This window comes from Opisthorchis viverrini (genome assembly GCF_000715545.1).
Source record: "Opisthorchis viverrini unplaced genomic scaffold opera_v5_242, whole genome shotgun sequence".
NCBI classification, from domain to species: Eukaryota; Metazoa; Platyhelminthes; class Trematoda; order Opisthorchiida; family Opisthorchiidae; genus Opisthorchis; species Opisthorchis viverrini.
This window is the reverse complement of record NW_008751898.1, coordinates 222,507-242,488: the sequence shown is the minus strand read 5'-3', so window position 1 is coordinate 242,488 and position 19,982 is coordinate 222,507. Positions and strand designations below refer to the sequence as shown.

The 19,982-nt window shown below is 45.2% G+C and overlaps 1 protein-coding gene across 1 annotated transcript in view; it reads left to right on the top strand.

The window, feature by feature from the left end:
- Positions 1-18,732, top strand: part of T265_08855 (hypothetical protein) — a gene marked incomplete at both ends in the record, with an annotated part of 28,719 nt that extends 9,987 nt beyond the window's left edge. The window contains 11 exons of the mRNA XM_009174772.1: positions 7,136-7,266; positions 7,318-7,390; positions 7,429-7,617; positions 8,219-8,453; positions 8,666-8,894; positions 12,036-12,144; positions 13,266-13,399; positions 14,770-14,856; positions 15,417-15,738; positions 16,718-16,828; positions 18,373-18,732. Of these exons, the coding sequence (XP_009173036.1) occupies positions 7,136-7,266; positions 7,318-7,390; positions 7,429-7,617; positions 8,219-8,453; positions 8,666-8,894; positions 12,036-12,144; positions 13,266-13,399; positions 14,770-14,856; positions 15,417-15,738; positions 16,718-16,828; positions 18,373-18,437 (1,685 nt within the window). The remainder of the gene's footprint in view (positions 1-7,135; positions 7,267-7,317; positions 7,391-7,428; positions 7,618-8,218; positions 8,454-8,665; positions 8,895-12,035; positions 12,145-13,265; positions 13,400-14,769; positions 14,857-15,416; positions 15,739-16,717; positions 16,829-18,372) is intronic.
- Between the last annotated feature and the right edge of the window lie 1,250 nt (positions 18,733-19,982).

Sequence of the window (19,982 nt, the reverse complement as noted above, 5' to 3'; positions counted from 1 at the left end):
ATACAAACCGTTCGGTCCTGGTGTCTTTTCATGTTTTAGTACGGATATTTCTTACTTTACTTCTTCCGATGGGCGATCAAGGTTTACATTCCATTCACTTGTATGCACTATCTCCACTGAATGTGCTGCAGGAGGTCAGAAACTGTTCTTCGAGGGCTTTCTCCATCTCCTGAGCTTTCAATGTCCACCAAAGCTTTCGGTCTTTCCTGAGGCTTTTCACTGTTTGGCGTTTGAGGGATCTGCGTGCGCTGTCGTTCTCGTTGACCGCTGGTATGGATTTCCTGGCATCAATCAGTGCTAGCGATCTCGACGATATCCAGCGGTCATTTGATCTTATCGTAAAAGTCGGACATGGCACTGAGTGCCGCTAGCATAACTCCTTTCAAATTGTGGCATGCTTCATCCTCATCCTCGTTACCAGTACGGTGTTGGCTTAATGTGGAGAGTGGTGGAGTTAGCGCTTACTAGTACTGTTGAGCTATGGTAGTTCTCCATACCGCTTCTTAATGCATGCTTCTTGCTGACTTGCAAGGACTGATGGGAAGCGAATAGTCAAACATGATCGGAAGCAAGTTGTAAGTAAGAAACAATAGTCTTAAATTGTTGCTCTCCATCGGTGGCCGATGGTCACGTTATCCATTTCGATTAACTGTCCACGTAGTAACAGCCGGTTAAGACGGTCCAAGTGTTTACGCTGAAGGCTTTCGTTGGCTGTGGGGGGAGATAACTCAAGTGGTTAGAGCGCGAATTTACTGACCCGAAGATCCGTGGTTCGAACCCCACCTCTGCCTCTCGACTTCCCCTGTCTAGGCTTGGGCAACCTGACAGTATCCCAGCCCTCGTGCTTCCTTCGGGTGGCATAGCAGCTAGGCACCGAAAGGGCGCTACAGCTGAACGGTTATTATTTTTTTAATTTTCGTTGGCTGTAAATAGTTGACGATCAGCACAGAATCGGAGATGTCGCTTATCGTCTGTGCGAGGAGCATCCCCTCCAAATCAACTGCTCGGATTTCTTTCCAAGGTGCTCCGACAACCGACTTGCGCATTCGTATCGTCCGCAATGATCACGGTGTCGGTGGTGCTTCTCAATGGACGAACGCACCCGGATAAATCTCGGTAGGAAGTATCTTTAGCGTCACAACTGCAGTCTGTTGGGACGTTTGGCGATTCATGTCGAGGGGTACTGTGGTTGATTTAACTGGATAAGGGGACTGCGTGAAGACGATTGTGTACTGGCATCCAGCAAGATGCACCAATATCTGAGGACGAGTGGAGCTCCCACGCCATATATTTCATGAGTCATCGCTTCTGGACCACCGGACCCGTGGAGAGTGAAGTGTGAAGGAGTTGGGTTTCTCCTTGGTGTTTTGGGTGCATGATCACACTTGGATATTGTATGAGTGTTTCAGAGACACAGCATACATCTGTTTCATGGGAGTTTAAGGTGTTGGCGAGCATTGCCAATATGAGATAGAGTCCTGACGTTTAAAGCTCTTGTGTAGAAAGGATCTCGTAGATATAGCAAGGTGTTGTTTCTTATTGTGGATAAGCCATGGAGTGCATAACGCACAACGGTCAGATAACTGACAATCAAATGACCCAGCAACATTTACTTATGTGGTGGGAACGGGTGGGTAAAGAACTGTGCGGGCAAACGATACTTTCCGGTTGCCCTGGTGGAGGAAGGGGTTGGATAGAATGCCTCACTTAGAGCCTTATACCCAAAAGTCTGACCCACAAGACTGGGCCGTAGGGTCTTCTTTGGGGGCCCTGCCCGGAGCCGATTACCCAATAATCTGACCTTCTCGGCTGTAGGGGGCTGGTCTAACGAGAAGATGGACGGAATAAGGCAATGGTCTCTCACCCCTAGTGCGGCCGCGCACAGCAGGCCTTTTTTACAGCGCCATGCTGTTGTTTTAGAAGCATTTCGACCGCATAGAACAATGCGCCGGCGGTCATGACCGACCGTTGGGCGTTCGGAGTGTTTAAGCAAGCCTTTTCCAATCCGTCCTTCCTCGGGGGAAAGAAGAATGGCTGCTTCCATGAATATGGACACGCTTGTCGCCTGGGAGAAAAGCCATACTGCCTTCATACTCCTATCGCAGAGGACAGTACGGATTTACCCCCAGACTCTGGTATTACGATTACTCATAGTACGGGGTCTAGGTGGTCTTGGTCTGTCTGCTTACTTTGGCCTTCATGGTATGGTTAGACCTTGTGGAACAAAGTTCCAGCCAGTGTATTGCGCGGGATCATTGCAACACTCAAGCCCGACCACCTCGTCAATGTGACAGCTTCATGTTGGGTGCTCCCAACCCAACTGGGTACAGTGCCATCGTTTACCGGTGACGAGAATCGATCACTGTCTAACTGTAATAATGGAACTTCTGCGTGAACACCGACAATGCACTTATCAGTTGTTGCCTTTCTACGCGTTTTTTAGTTTTGGCAAAACGCGCACACCTTGCTTACCCGTTGGGAAGCTCGTAGGCCCAGAAATAAAAAACCTATCATAGTCGACTTCTCCTTAGCCCACTTGCTTTTCTGACATCGGATTCAACGTCCACGGACCAAAGCTTTATGTGATACCCGGACTTCAATCTGTAGTACACGGCTTCCAGTCACTTGTAAGCACTTGACCCATTTTGTCGGAGGCCCGGCGGCTGACTCCGTCCGTTCGCAGCCCCCATTCGACACACCGTCCTGCACCAGGTAGAACTGTGTCCGTGAAAACAGGGAGATTTGGTGGACCCAGAAGCTCGAAGGATTGGAAGAAGCGATAAATGCGAGAAGTACCGGAAGACTGTTCCATTTGGTTCGTTCAACAGATGCTCGGAAGTCTCTTGTCAGTGAAAACACCACAAACAACGATAACTCTGATATTTAGGAAGAAAACGTTTTGACCGATCGACGGAATACCTCAATCAATTGTTCATTTCATCACCTGCTGCTTCGCATGTTTACATCCCGCCAGGTGTTAGAGCAACGTTATATATGCAGATGACCCATAGTCTCGGTGTTCCTTAATTTCAAGGATGCGTTTCGATTCTGTCAATCAGTTAGTGCCTTTAACTGCACTTGTTCTACGGGGAATGCCCCAGATGTCTGTGAACATAATCCAGTCCTTATATTCACACATCCGAGTATATGACTGAATGCTAAATTCTCTAGAAGCATCCGCGCAGGATGTCCACTATCTCCGTTTATGTCCAACTTCGTCATTGATGAAATAATGAGGCGGGTGCTGGGGAGTTTTCGGAACCCTGTGATGAAATTGTTGCTGGTGGGAACCTTGTCAGTCAGGAGTATGCAAGCGACATCGTCTTCTTCTCTGGAGATGCAGTCCGAGCACCGGTCCTGTTGAATAAACTGATTGTTGTACCACCTCTTGGCATGCGTCTTGCACCTACAGAGTGCAAGGCTACAGACTGAATTAGTAACGAGGTAAATAGGGTGTGCGAGTCACGGAAAACGCCTAGCATCTTCCACCCCATTGGCTCGGCCATGTGCTCGTCTACTTAGACGAGTATCCTTTTCCGTACCTAATTCAGAATGGCGAAAACTGAGAAGGACGTGAATTGGCAGAAAGCTGTGTTGTTGATGTTGTCCACTTTCCAAGATAGGATCCACATAACCCTGCGTGCGGTTGGCTGGAGACGTTGCAAGAATTGGGTATCTGTTGTCATTGTTGTTGGTTCCTTTCCAAATTGCCAGCTTAGGTGTTTGAAGGTATATTCACCTCAGAACGTTTGCAATACGCTAGCACCGAGTTTCTCCATGATTGTGTGACTTTTAATATATGATCAGCTAAAGCTTGTGACTGTCTGGCGGTGAATCTTGTTAACGGTGATGTTGCTATTTCTGGTAATGTTGGTGGTGCATATATGGCGATGAGCAGTATGCATCCTTCGGGAAAAAAGAGACCCTATGAGTGAGATTGCCTAACAAAAATGTAGCCATTGAAACTCTTTAGTTGTGTGGTGTGACTACCCACCAGTTGAGAACGCGCATTGGGTCGGCATAGAACTTCGTGACTATGATTATTCTGTTTACCTGCTGATAAACGTTTACTTTCACCGAACTCGAACATAACGTTTCGCAGTGGTATTTGTTCGACAGCATGAGTGAACGAAATCTCCATATAATCCAAATCCATATTTACCCTTATAGCTTACAGTACTCTTCATAAAGATATATGGAAGGCCACCCGTAATCAGATAGAGGTTCTTTAGTAAAAGGACTAAAGTAGATGTGGATTGCCAAAGGGCCTGATGAATTTTCATTTCGCTCGATACCCCGCCTTCGAAAATTCCATCAGGCCTTGTCCATTGTGTCTCTAATCGGTACCGCTCCTCCTACCCTAAGTTTCCCTGTCCCTTGTCGGTTGGCGAAGCTTTCAGTGGCTCTACTGTACGCGGCAAGCTCGACGACCCACCGCTGGCCTGAAGAAAACTAGTCTCACGATATCGTTTCAGAAGAGCTTGGTAAACAATCGGTAGTTTTTATTTGGGCTTTTGATATGTTTATCCTGTGCCCTGGTTTTACGTAATTTCTCAAGATGTTGACAAGATGACTTGTTGACTGAGCATAGCCATTTTTCAGCGGGTTGCAATGTTGGTACCTACTCGTCTAACCATCCCTGTCAAAATACGTATGCCATCACTAGGGGGCCGTTGAGGCTTCCTGCCTATAGTAGTGTAGTAGGCAGGCCATTTGTCCCCACCTCAATTCGGATGCGCCATAAAGGATGTAAAGGTGATAGTCACATCACTCGAGTGTGAACAGGTTCGCCTGTTCAGACTTAATAGTTCAAGTGCATCCAGCGCGCGCTGGGGGACCAGTGGTAACGCATTCGCCACACAACAGATGTCCGGGGCCGAGGATATGTGAGTATGTAAGAGGTTTCACCACGTCCGGCTTTGTCAACAAGTGGGTGTGCTTGGAGAAAGTGTGTACAACCGGGGTGGGGGGCACCAGACACAAAAATAAGCGTGTCGCACGAGTGACTTTCTTCAGGTGGGAGGTAGGTTTTCGAATATGTCACAACCAATAGGGTCATTGGAAGCTGCGCTGATCGACATAGGACGGAGCAACTTAGAACAGGGGAGCCAGTTCAGATGAGGAACCAAGTGGACAAGAGTTTTCGAGGGCGGTGAATTAGCGTAGATTTAAAATCCCTTGGACCCTATAGCAGTTCGCCCTTACCTCGGCCCCTTTCTACTTGGGTCCTCCTGTATACCCATGACATTTCTCGTGATTTCGTGTTAACTTATGTTTCATGACGTGTTCTTGCTTATCGGCTTGTGACGGCTTGTGTCCATGCCCTTTGCTTGTCTTCGTTTTTTATGCCCATTAATCCGAATTTTTCGTAGTTTTGTGTCCCCTTGTTAGAGGGACCCGATACGAGTAGCCTGGTGCTGTCTCATCCGTATAGTTTTCCGCGATCGATCCGGTTTAGTTCGTACTGAGACGTGTGGAATACCTTGTAGCATTATGTGAGTGTCTAGACGGCAGTTGCAACGGTTTTACAGCAGTCACACAAACCTATGGAACTTTGTGTGCTCGGTATGCTTTCGTGACAAATGCGTGTTTAGCTAGTTGTTAGTTGGCCGTAGAAGAAGCCAGTGCGTGATGGACTGGAAGTATCTTGGTGCCTACTAGTTGAAACGAAGGGCAGTATTAACCGTTCTAGTGTGATCCTAGTCGAAATTTTGGATACGTACCAGTTAAATTGTTTGGTTACTCACACGAGCCGAAGTGATTTGAACTCGTCTCTTCTCACAATAACGTCGTGAGAACAATGTATGGTACCACAGAAATGAACTGACGTGTCTAGATAACTCGAAAATCTGCACTAAAAAAATCTTGTCTGCTTGAAGTATGCTGATGATGAGTGAAAATCCTCATATGTGGATCAGGCAAAGGGAATCAAGACAGGTATGACCACTGTATTTCTATCGTAATAGAATTTTGTCGACGAAATGTACTTTCGAGAATTTCAAGGTCTTCAGAATAGGTAAAGGAGCTATAAATTATAGGCATAAGAGCAGTAAATAATGATTGTTCAGCTGTAACACTCCTTCAATGCCTAGCTCTCATGTCACTGGATGGAAGCACGAGAGCTTAGACATTGTCAGTTTGCCCAAGTCTAGACAGAAGCAGTCAAGATGTCGGGATTGCACTCGAGCCACGGACCTTCCAGTCAATAGGTTCGCGCCTTAGTTTGGCTCGCTTGTCAGTATTCAAAACAGGCGTGTGCATTCGGATGACAAAACGGTGAGTGAATTGTTCACACTAGTAGGCAGGAGGTAAGATGGTCTTACTATAAACCGCTGGCTCTTCTATTATGTAAGTTTGTATGTATGTATGTGTGTTTGTGTGTATGTTAAAAAACGCGTCAGCACATTAGGTGTGCACACCCTCGTAAATCTGTGATTCCAGATCCAACCAGGTGGTTGCTGTAACACGCAGTCAAGAGCCTGCGTTTAGTAATTTGTCTAGTTACTCGCTAAAACTCTGAAGCTTTTTAAGGTAAGCTGGTTGGAATTCGCTATCGAAAGCCGCCCATTTGTTGCGTTTGTTCTCCAAATTTTGTTGATTTTACATCATTTCCTTCATGGTACAGTGCTGTAAATTTTGGCCTTCGTTCCTAATTGCACCTATCAACAGGTGCATTCTATGTATTAGTAGTGAGGTTGTTGCGAAAATCATGAAGGATTCTATATTCTTACCGCTTTGCTGGCTTCACATCTCAGCCGCTTGAATCCTCCAGATATTACCATCTTCGTAGATAGAGGTTTGCTGCTAGCCCAACGTAGAAATTGGGAAAATTTAGGAGGGTATCACGAGTGATGATGGATTTTATTTACGAGAAGGTGAATCCACCCAGAAAAGTTTCCCTCAGGCTCAGTTTATGGTAAGAAGCATTACTTTTCTTTTGTCTCACAACGATATTGAAAAGACTGTACAGCATTTAAATCTTGGCCAAGGTTGACGGCTGAATTGTCATGAAAAACGTTTGTCCAGGTTTTGATGGTTTTGTTTCAATAGGGTTCTGATGTATCCTGTTTTATCACACCTACTTGTCAATGCTTTAAGAATCCTCAGCTCATTCTCCACTCTCCACACTTTCCAGATGGCAGCATTGATGCAGAACGCAGCAATGTGACCGATCTAGTTTCCTCTGTTGATCCAACTGGAAAGCGAACCATATTCGTGCTCACCAAGGTGGATTTGGCTGAGGCCAACCTTTATAATCCAAATCGGGTATGCTGTTGCTGACAGACTCGTTCATTTCACTTTCCATAACTCCAACAGATTAAACAGATTCTCGAAGGGAAGCTGTTTCCCATGAAAGCTTTGGGCTACTTTGCCGTCGTGACCGGGAAAGGTGGGTGTCTCCGGTTTTGTTGTCCTATTTATCAACAGGGTCCAAGGATGAGAGCATTGAGAGCATCAAAGAATACGAAGAGGATTTCTTCCGCAGTTCCCGTCTCTTCAGAGAAGGGACACTCCAATTGTCTCAGATGACCACAGCGAACCTGAGCAAAGCAGTTTCTGAGTGCTTTTGGAAAATGGTAAAAGACTCAGTTGAACAGCAAGCGGACACTTACAGAGGTTAGTGTCTGCTATTTTTCTTTGCCCAGTCACTTAGTAATTAGAACGTTAGAGACTTGGAAAAGACTGTCCTTGAAACAATACCAATGAGTGCGACACTACCCATCGCAGTTGCGACCAATGCAGTCGTACCCCTCTGGAGAGACCACTCTCATGAGAGACCATTCCTTAGAATTTCCCAATTTTGGTTTACCTGTCGAGCCTTCCATTAACAGTAATTTCACTTACAGAGTAGACTATTCCTCAGAAGTGACCGCTTTCAATGGCTCCTTCTGATGGCACCAGTGAACTAACCAACCCAATTTCTTGGTCTCATTTAAATTGTTTTACGCTGCTCTCACGAGTCGAGCTCGGAATAGCTCAGTGGTTAAGCTGACGCCAGTTCTCAAATAAGCCACTGAAACATGGTCATTTGAGACACTTCAATTTCCTTCAGATTAAACCGTTTCTGGTTAGTCCCCACTGAATTTCCAGTGCTTCAGGAAGCCAATGCGAATCCTAGCCAGGTCGAATGTTTTTCAAAACGAAAAAAGCATCTTAGAGGTTTGTCGAAGTTTGAGAATATAGTATTAAGGAATGCATATTCTTACTTTGCTGCCAGCGCTTCGGTACAACCTCGAAGCCGAGTGGAAAAATTCGTTCCCACATCTCCGAGAAATGGATCGTGAGGAGTTGTTCGAAAAGGCCCGCACGGAAATACTTGACGATCTGGTTACTCTGAATGGAATTAGTGCTGCCACATGGGAGAGCAGCCTACGCATGCAACTCTGGAACGATTTGGCAGATCACGTTTTTACAGAGATATTTGAACCGGCACAACAGCTGGATGATCTAGGGTGAGTCAGGTCTCATAATACGTTGTAAAGCCAACAATCATCATGTTTCAGAAAACTATAAAGTTTTCACCTATTAGTATTCTAAATGCCTATGAGAACTTCCCAGTTGCTTCCTTTTTACTGGTCGTTTGTACTCCGTTTACCTAAGTGAAGTCTGGGAATCCATCCGACTGTGTTAACCTTAACCCTCAGTTTTGTCTTCTCCAATACAGCGCGTTTCAAACAAACATCGACATTTGGCTTCGTGATTGGGTTGAAAAGGATTTACCGAAGACCGCAGTCAATGTGGGCTGGAAAACGCTATACAGCCAGTTGGAAAACAAGTTGAGTTCCGTTCAACACTCTCCTGGTCACGATAAAATTTTTGACCAGCTAAAGAAGAAGGTCCTTCAGGAGACACGGAATAGGCACACTTGGGACCACAAGGCGGAGAATCGTCTGGTAAGTTGACCATGAGTGAAATATCTGCGAGATTCGGACCGCCTTCTCGTTTCTTTTCAACCCGTAACTCTAAATTTGGTATGACCGTGTCAAGTTAAGGCGGCCACTAGCTGCCATCTTTACTTGGCGGTTGGATTAAGTATTGTAATGGTTCGAGAGATTGAACTTCAAGGTGTAACCATGCCAGAAGCAGCGATGGGAAACGAGTTCCCTTAACACTAACATTCGTATTGAGGCAATCTGGAGGTAAAATCGCACTGCGAAAGGAGTAAAGTGTTTCCTACAGGCAACCTGCACTTCCATATGTGAAAGAACGATACCACCTCCTAAAGAAGGAACGATTAGAATGGTCGGCCCTAAAATACTCATACTCTGGTCGCTTAGCAGTTAACTGTGACCACCAGCGAAATTATCAAATACGGTAAAAAAAAAAACAAACCTTTGCCGTGAACCCTCCACGGCTCCAAAAGCATCTTCTGTGCATAGCAACATCGAGAGTCAAGCATCTGTGCGCTACTCTCTGTATCCTAACAAAAAAAAAATAAACCTTTGCCATGAACCCGCTACGGCTCCAAAAGCATCTTCTGTGTATAGCAACATCGATAGTCAAGCATCTGTGCTCTACTCTCTGTGTCCTCAAAAAATTGTTCAGCTGTAACACCCGTTCTGTGCGTAGCTGGTATGCCACCTAAAGAAAGCACGAGGGCTGGGATACTGTCAGGTTGCCCAAGCCTAGACAGACGAATTCGATAGGTAGAGGCTGGGCTCGAACCACTGTAACACCCTTTCTGTGCGTAGCTGGTATGCCACCCAAAGGAAGCACGAGGGCTGGGATACTGTCAGGTTGCCCAAGCCTAGACAGGGGAAGTCGAGAGGCAGAGGTGGGGTTTGAACCACGGACCTCCGGGTCAGTAAATTCGCGCTCTAACCGCTGAACAATCCCACGTGGTCCTCGAGCCAGGCTAGTCCCCTGCATTCAAGACTACCTGGCTTGAGACAGGTTTCTTGAAGATATCTTTAGCAACCGCCTCTCTGCGGTTCGAACGCTTGGGTCAGAGGCTAGGGAATAGGTCCCCAAGAGAAGCTCTTTGGAACGCGCTCGTCCGGAGTTTATTCTCCCTTCATTTTCCAGGGCCACGCAAGGTGCGGACAAATCGCTTGGTAGCTGAGACAGATCCGGATGTTAGTCGAATTTACCACAATCATATTATAGACTCTTCGGACTGCTCCACCATCAGATGTGAATTCATACTGGGACGAGTTCGCCCCCACTTTACACGGCGTTAGCAGGCCCACTGAAGCACTAGATATCAGACCGATCAGTGACACTGCTTGAGTCTCGGAGAAATATCCCCTCCTGTTCGAAACATAACTTGGTCCGACGAACTATCAGGTATCAAGTGAAAGTGAGCGTGTGTGCGGCCACGAAGTCTGGTGGATTCTGAAAGCCAAGGAATTGGAAGAGGCGCGGAAATCCGGTAATGCCCGAAGATTATTTTTGTTGATCTTTGTGACCGATCCCCGGGAACCACCTTTGAGCGAAACCATCAGGTATCAGAATTGAGCGAACTTCTTGGAAGTATCGATCGGTGGGCCGAATACTTTGTGGCCACCTGCTGCCACTCATTTAGATACTACAGCTGAAGTAAAGCTGTGGATGGTGAACCTGGAACCCCCTGCGGCCTCGGATTTTTATTACTGCATATGTTCTCCCAAGCGTCATCGAGCTTCTGGTCCGAATGACCTCCCATGAGCATCATTCAAAGACAGGGGTGGATTCTTCAGTCAGCACTTGTCTGCTCTGTTGGCGTGCATTTGGGGAAAGAAGACTACCAGATAGCTGGGGAGGATCGGTAATCAGGTGGTTCAGCTTGACCCCGATCCTAACGAGACTTTCGGCGTCACTTTTCCCTCGTCTTATGTTGGCTTATGAAACACTGACTCGAGAGCAGCAAGCGGAATTCCGGCATGGTAGGGGTTGCACTCCTGAGCCTTCGACGGCAAGGTCGTGGAAAGATAACCAATGCAAAAGGTTCAGAAAACATTATACCAAATTGGGACCCGTAATTTAATGGCACTCAGCCGGTGCTTCGTACGCAACACCAGGCTCTCGGCTTATGTACGTATTATTGGTTGGGTATCAGCTGTCACGTTAGCCATCATACGATCGGAACGTGTTCACGGATAACCATTTCCAAACCGTCCTTTAGGGGAAAAAGCGTATCGCTGTTCGTTTGGAGGAAAACTCCGTCGTTCCCGCTCGCCACGAAAAGTACTTATTTACTCCCAAACCCGCTTCGTACCATCGGGATTCCAAATTCTCCATCAGGTTACTCCACGTTGTTCTTCCGCACATAGTTGAATCCCTAGGAACTGAATTTCAGCCAATGTAGTCAACAAGACCATTGCGGTGCTGAAAACCGATCACCACTGCAAGGTGGTACCTTGAGGTCGTTTACTAGTTTTTAGTCTGCTACTTGATGGGCCGGAACTGAATTTCAGCCAATGTAGTCAACAGGACCATTGCGGTGCTGAAAACCGATCACCGCTGCAAGGTGGTACCTTGTGGTCGTTTACTAGTTTTTAGTCTGCTGATGCCATCCACTGTTCTTAGAGCTTGTCCTAGTACTTCCGTACACTGAAAATGTTCTGGCTTTATTTTTTAATGATCTTAAGCGAATTTTGCGAACCCAGAGCAACCATAAATGAAAGAAAGGCAAACACAAAAGAGGGTAAGATAGCCTTCTCTGTACTCCATGACACTTACTCACGTAGTATTCGTGTGCCTGATTATGTCTAAAAGCATTTGAATGGCTTCTCTTCCTTTTCTCTGATCTATCATTCACTTTGTGGAACACTTCTGACTGTTTTCTCGAAAATCTTTCGTATTCACCATGGTGGTGAGGTCACCCTGCTAAACTTTCTGTTTATTTTCGTTTCTCAATTTCCGCACACAAACGGTAACCTCACTGGGCCTCTTTTTAGGTTCTCTTGATTGTGACTTCGAATTATTTTTAAAGAAGTATGGACGCACGTCGGGTAGTGTGTACCTTCCCGTCGTTTTAGCTATAATCTAGGGCACGACTCTCTGACGGAAATGGTGATTTGCTTTATGGTTCTCCCTGGTTTTTATTCATCCAGCGAGTTATTCAATCTAATGCCTTGGACGACCGCACAGTTCATGACAAAGCACACTGGACCAGTGCTGTCGAATTTCTGGAGCGGGCTTTGAAGACTCGTTTAAAATCAGGTGAGTTATTGAATAGTTTTCATTCTGTATCCGACACTACTTTTCAAGTAACAAATTATTACTTCAGTACCTGGAGGCGGTTTCCCCTCCACACGTCCCTTATTGAGAGTTATTACTGTGAATAGTAGTCAAATCTTAGTTTTTAATGTTGGTGTACCCTTTGGCCAAATCTGATTATTCGTTCCGTCCCTTGTCCGGAACCGTGAAGGTTATGAATAAGCCGTGAATTTCGCGTTCGCTCAGCAAACAAAACTGTGGTCATCCATACAGCCTGAACTACCAGTACCCTGACAGTGAAACATCGGTGTTGAACACTGATTTCATGCTGTCGATGATGATGATGATGACCCTGGCTAATGGCAACAGTTCAGTCTTGTTTGAACAGTTCTTGTGTAGTTCCTTCAACGGTAATTCCTGCAGCTGGTTGTGGCTGAGACATTGTGTTTAAAAAAATCTCAAAGTGCTTACTTACTGGGGCCATTCGAGTGGGACGTAGGAGGTCCACACCGTGACGTTAGATATTAGTTCTAAGCTGGCCCACCTATCGGCCTTTGATACCTGATGTAGAATGTGTGGATCCTGCTGTGGCTGGCTAGTAACAAGCAATCTCAGCACTCATAAAGAGTCCGGTAGTTTTATTACAGTATAACAATATAAAACTGGCCAAGGTTGAGATTGTCAAAAACGGTTTCCGTCCGCCTTTGATTCACTTCCACGCAGCGTACGAGATACGCTGGAAAGGTGGAAGTTGATTTTTGGATTCCATCTGTACCCTCGAACTGTTTGCAGTTTAGTGTATGGAAATCAGTGGATGTGCTTTCCTGAATCCGACTTCGGTATTTTTTTTACTACACCAAGACATCAATTGTCCTGGAAACGTTCTTCCGGGCTGTACATTACAATTCTTTATTATTCTGACAGCTGGACTTAATTCCAGGCAACATCAAATCAGAAGTACGTATCAGAATGACTGGTTTGAGAAACGCCTTTCTATAGGACTCAGAACTCAAACCTCAGTCATAATTTTTTTTCGACCTGTCACACTCTCGCAACCTGTTTTCGCACTTCACAAGCTAGACAGTTTTCAGCGTTGGATTCACTGTTTTTCATGCATTCAACAGTCAACCAGTCCATATCCGATCTTTGTGGCCCGGACCGTCTTGCTCGTTGGATCAAATGGCAGAATTTGTCTCCCGAACAGCGGCAACGTCGTGAAGTAGTTCATGAAATCTCTACACTGCTATCTTCGTACGCAGTAAGTCATTTTCGACAGCATAACAGCGGTATTCATCACTGATGCTTCACCACCGTGCAACCATAATTTATTTGAAAGCCTTATTGTGAAGAAAGGAATAGAAGCGGATGGGCAAGGGACTTATTACTACCCTACCACAATCATTCAGAAATCCCTTTACTTCCAGACACCCTTTCAGGCAATCCGGATAGAAACTAGCAAAAAGAACCCCATCGACGTCGATTAGCAGTCTTATTTTACAGCGCCTCCGATCATGCAGTAGGGACCATGTCATTTCTTGCTGGGCAAGCGTATTAAGGAGAACGGACTTGTCAACCGAGCCGAATGCGCCTTATCAATCCATGAATACTAAAATAGAAGGCCGGTTATACATATAGTATTGGTATGGTACCTGATGGGCGCAAGGATATAGTCAACATAAACCTTATCATGCTGGGATCCCGCTTGCTGATCTCGATTCGCAGGCCACCGTAAGGGGATGAAGGGCAAGTGATGCCAGCAATCTTTCACTTCACCGATGCCAGCAATCTCTTTGGCGTTGACACGCTCTGTATCATGTTATATTAGTACTAGGGCGAGATGGCTCAGTGGTTAGAGCGCGAATTTACTGACCTGACCCGACCTCTGCATGTCGACTTCGCCTGTCTAGGCTTGAGCAATCTAGCAGTATCCCAGCCCTCGTGCTTCCTTTGGGTAGCATAGCAGCTAGTCATCGGAAGGGTGTTACAGCTGGACGATTAATTTTATCCATTATTCAGATTATCACTAGTTGGTGTTAGTACGGCGTGATGTAGCTAAATTTTTCCAAGGTAGCTAGATTTGTGTTAGTTACAGGGTAAGTTGTGTACTACCTATATGTGGCCACATCCATGAAGGTTGCGTTGACAGCAGTATTCTGGGGGGGCTACTGTTGGTGAGCTTAGGCTTGTGCAGTTTCGTAAATTAGCAAAAAACTACCTTGTTTTGCCGCGATTTTTGTCTTGAAGTATTTGTACTGTGGAACCTCAAGAATAGCTGGGTCTTTTTGATGAAATTCTTGGTTTATCTTCAAACTTTGCACTACTTCGTAAATTATCAGTGGCCTAGTCCTTTTCAATTTTTTCACTACCAAGTTGTATTCAAGCTGGAAACAAACAGTGGGTTTTACCGCTGTTGAGTCCTTAGGACTACAGGCTACCTTCCCTCACTGGATCATTCCATCTAGAATAGATGGTATGAGTAAAAATCAAGTTGGACTAATGGGTAGTAATTTGTGGTGGTATTCTACTCTTCAAGGTACAGCAGTGGCAGATTTGATGTGCTTTTTTTCGCGATTATCATAAGTAATTGGTCCTTCTGTATTATGACTTTTGTTTTTTTTCTCGTTACAGAGACCTAGTTCTAAAATCACACCTGACGATCTGACTACTATTCGTCGTAACCTACAGACCCGGAATATTGAAGTAACCGATCAAATGGTATGCTTGATTTTCCCTTTCCCCACTGTGATGGCATTCATCGGTATCTTCAAGTCTTATGAAACGCCCTTAAGAAGGAGCTTTCTATTCTCAGCGTAGCTCAAAGTTTGTTTCCGGTCCTTATCAAGTTTAAACGCAGAACATGTCCGACGCCGACTACTTCTGGTATCCATACTCAATTTATTTTTGGTAGCAGAGAGACCTATTGCAAAAACGGTTTAACTCAATCTAACTCAAAGTACCGCAAGGCATTCATTTGAGCTCCTGGCTGAAAGAATTTTGCCTCTGGCATCTCACTCACTTCTTTCTCACTGCGGCCGGCTCATGTTTTCTCAGCCCTCCTGTCTTATGCTGATCGCACGGCGTCTATGCATCAAAGGAACGATATGCTTGAGCGATTCTTACTAAATTTCTTTGTGTGGTGTTGTGACTCATTCAGGCTGCATGCATTGTCGTAATCTGTTAGATCAGATGAGTGAATTAAGGATACTTTCCAACCTGCAGTTCATCTCAAAGTTCTCCATCTGCATCGTTGCCTTTACTGCTGTTTTCCTTTATAGATCAGTGAAACGTGGGAGCCCCTTGTTCAACGCGTATACTTGGAACGCGCCCTTGAAAACTGTCATGACTGCCGAAAGAGTTTCTACTACTACCAACAGGGATTTCTGAATTCTTCAAACGTACAGTCCAACTCCGAAGCAGCGCATCTGTCAGCACAAGCCGAATCAGATCTCCAAGACAGCCTGATGGGAGCGGGTGATCCGAATAGCCATTTGATGACTGAATACTCCGATTGTCGCGAAGTTCTTCTCTTTTATCGCCTGATGCGAATGATAGAAGCCACTGGGAATGCTCTCCGTCAGCAAATAATGAACGATGAAGGTGAGTTTGCTTGGTGTGTACTCAAATTTCGTTCCGGCAGAAGCGCTTCACAGTTGTCTAGAATTCCTTGTCCTCGAAGGTAAACTCGGACTTCAGTTTTCTTCTAGTCTCAAAAATAAAGCTGCAAAAGAGTGGGACAGTAATTGTTACTCTTATTCAGTGCCTTTACCATGTCATGAAGTTTGTCCTTTGTGCTAAAACTGAGACCACGTCGCACAACTTTCAGGGTCTGGTGTTTTTGCACCCAGTGTTGTTTACTGCAGTTCAGTAATTTGTGATTATCCTGTGCCGACCAGGTCTTAGTACACAATTGAAGCCATAGATTCAGAACTTTACAGTTTTAGTTGGAAGATAGCGATGCAGTTTGTATGATGTTATTCGGCATCCCACTTGCCAGACAACAGCTTTACAAACAGCAGTTGACCGGAGCTTCAAATTTTATTGTCTCAGTTTTTGCGATGGTCACTAAAGTAGTAAGTCAAGGGATGTATGTGTAGTTTTTTGTTTAGATGTCCTCTTTGTTTCAATTCTGCTCGATTGTTCTCCATCTTGCACAATAAAGAGTAGCTTGAAATGCAGGAATGAGGTGATAAAAGAAATGCGGATATTTTTTTCTGCCATTGGAACTAGGACTCATCTTGGGTAGGTGAATTGTCCGCACTTGATAATTTGCTCGAAATATCAGTCAATGAATTGCACTCTTGACGACAGTTGATCACCCCTATTCGTGTCGCGTATGACAGCTAGGCTGTTGATTATAAGCTCCTCTACCTCTGGGTGTCTACACGTCAATGTGAATCCCAAAGTTTTGTATTCCGTCCAGTTTGTTGGACAAGTGTCGGTTTATTGATTAGCCTTCGAATGCTAGCCGTTTTCGTTGTGTTTTTTTACTTTTCTCGTGCAGGCATGCACCCTAACTCACCTAGTATCACAGTTTTATCATATTATATGTCCACTGTAACCCGGATTTTTTGTTCAGCTCGGCGCTTGGAACACCATGTCAAGCAAGTGCTTTCTGAGCTATCCGATGACCCCATTGCGCTTCGTAAGCTAATCACTGGCAGACGGGTGACATTAGCGGAAGAACTAAGTAAGTTGTTTACCACTTTAGTTGCCTCTTTAACATTTTTATTTCATTCATCGTAACCCTGTACGTTACTACGGACATGCCAGTCTCCATGAGTTTCTGTACTGACATTTCGAATAAAGGGCCGCAAACATGAGCGCCGTCCAGCACAGAAATGTATCTGGTCCCATTAGATGCAATGTAAGAAAGCATACATTTTCAGGGTGTTCAATCATGTCCTCTTCAGAATTGTCTTCTACGGATCTGAGCAACTTTCTTCATAAAACCAGCGTACTCGTGTCTGACTTCTCTTTGCCTACAGACGGTGGGACGAGGTCAGCCGTTCGGAACGCCACGTTTTCCTTTTAGATTAAATTCTTCTCTTTGCCTACAGACGGTGGGACGAGGTCAGCCGTTCGGAACGCCACAGTTTCCATTTATGATTAAATTCCGCAAGGTTTTTTCGAAGACGAGGACCACAGACTACTGGAACCTGTCGGGACCACCTTCGTTATGAGAAAAAATAGTATTGCTACGTTTTAAGGAATCGATGCCTGCGTCTCAAATAGTGTCTGGAGGTTCGGTCCCTTGGTTAACCGATAGAGTAACTATGCGGTGCACCGGTTGTGGGTCAGGTGGGGGTTATCTGACCGGTCAGGATGTTGAACTATTACAACTGGCTAAGTTTACGTAGAACAAATATTCAGAGTGAATTTTCAAAGATGTTATTTACTCTATGGGTACAGCTTTATCATCGTTTAAACGTTGTCTCAAGCTATATGACGTTGTGGTGTACGCTGATGGGTGGTAAATTCCGTGAGCCGTTGTGAGAATCGGACGTTTACAATATAAGTATGGTTCTTTTTCGGAGACTTTTTGGTCACGCGATTTCTTTCCTGCAATCCGAGTTCAACCCGTATGCCAGGTCACCGTTTACCGTCCTGTGTCCGGAAATGTAGTTACGGAGCAATCTTTGTAGGTCGTCAAAAACTGCAACCACAAGCGCTGTTCAGACAGGAGATGTAAGAGTTCCGGTGATTTCGCGACGTCAAGCCTACCAGTCTCGTGTTCAATGCGCCGCTGATTACGTTGTGTGAACGTATAAATACACTGTAATTGATTGCAATATCACGGTCGAAGATCGATGTTTTGCTGTTACCATGTCACATCAATCTGTTCAAACAAGTCCTACGGCGAGGATAATAGCTAAACAGGGTTCAAGTAGATCATAAGGTTGACGGAAACTCGGGGACTACGCCTACCTGATGAGCCCCAAGAAGGGTGAAACCGGTCGTGGGCTGTCGAAGAGTTTTCAGCAACCTTGTGAGTAGTTTCCTTTATGAAAAAAGTTTAATACTAGCCTATTATACTTACGCCCGAGTTACTTACAGCTAGACCTAGTTGACATAGACCTAGTTGCATTGGGCAACATCAACTCATGGATTAGTCCGTTAGCATACCTCTGACAAAGATGCTTTTGTCTTCTCCGTTTTTCATTCAAATCTACACGATACGTCAATTTACAGTCATTCCAACCTATGCCACTGTCTTTTTCTTCACATCCACAGAGCGTGTGCGGCATCTACAGGAAAAACTGGAAGAATTCATCAGCGCGCTGAATAAGGATGACTGAATAGACTTCATTAGACATTGCCACATTAGCAGTGCTAAAATGCATTGTCAGCTATGTTGAGAAGCGTGCCTAACACCATCCCTTTAATTATTTCTTCGTTCTTTGGAGAGTTCACAAGCCAACGTACCTTCACTGGACATTTCTGTCGATCTGTCTACGGTCCGCCCTGATTAGAAAGTTTGGATCTTATGTACCAAGAAATGAACAGCAATGCCAAATATAACGCCACATGCCATGCGTACCATGTATTTTTACTGCGCTCACATTGTTTTCAGATGAAAATAAACGTTTTCTCTTCATTTGATGTGTGCGACTCTTTGGCTATCCTGCGTGGGACTGGACGAAGCCGCGCATTCCGCATGTCTGCTACTTTGAAACGGTACTTGCTGTCGTCGGTGATAAATGGCCGCATGATGGTGAACAGAAGGAACAGTTCACTGAAAATAGTTTCGAGCCGATGGATAACTGTGAGAGGGTACTTGCATTTATGTGGCCTAGCACCTTGCTGCAACATCACTTTGTATCTGGACGACTTCCCGAAATTTGGACACCTGTAGGCGTACATAAAACTAAACGGTTGTGACAACCGTAGTTGGGCACTGATTGAGGCCGATGTTGGCAATATTTTGAAGGGAGATCTCGTGTAAAGGGACTTTATCCTCGCGTTCCAGGATTCGGGTCCGATGTAAACTTTGGCAGTACACTAACTGAAAAGAGGACCATCTGAGGTCTATCTTGAGGTGCAAAATTATATGCTTATGTTGTCTTTAAACATTTGGTCTCTGTAGCATGACGGGGGCTAAATGGTGGCGCTATATCCTATCTAGGTGTGAGTTGATAACACTGATGAACAGCTGGTTGTGTTTAAACTACTAACCGGGAGATCACGATTTTCGTGAGATGTTGATTCTCTGTAAGGATGAAAACAGCTGAACTGCTCGGTTTTTCAGTATGGATTTGTTCACTCTCGCGAATTGAATCTCCACTAAATTACCGACAATGTATTACTAGAGCTTGTTCTCTTTAAACTGGTGCGCGATCCAGTACTTTGTGACCCAACAACTCAGTGTTTGGAGCGTTTTACACATTACTAACCATCGTCTACCGAAGAGAGCGTTGTTTCTCACGAGCGAAAATATCGTAGGGAGCCGGCTATGACAGGGCAATGCAAAGTGGAATTGTTCAGTCTAGTTAATTGCTGTGTGATCTTCGTGGCTTACGCGATTGTCTCTCCCCGTAGTTCGAAACCCCACATCAGGTGGCCTATAATCTACCCCAACTACAAGCTGGTTTGGTACTTCTCAGCCGGACTGTCAGTTTCATTCTGTCCGTCATTGTGCACTGGACTTTTTTTAGGGGTGCTACACAAAGGATTTTGGGTCGTGGTGTTCGATGTGTTATTTTAGGAGACGTGGGCGTCTCATTCATCTTCTTCAAAGACTTGAGGTCTTTGGAGCAGGTACCCACCTCCCTTCTCTTTCCACTCTTCACTGTGCAACTTAATCTTTCTACCTCAGTTAAGCGACCGTACTTACCACCAGTGTA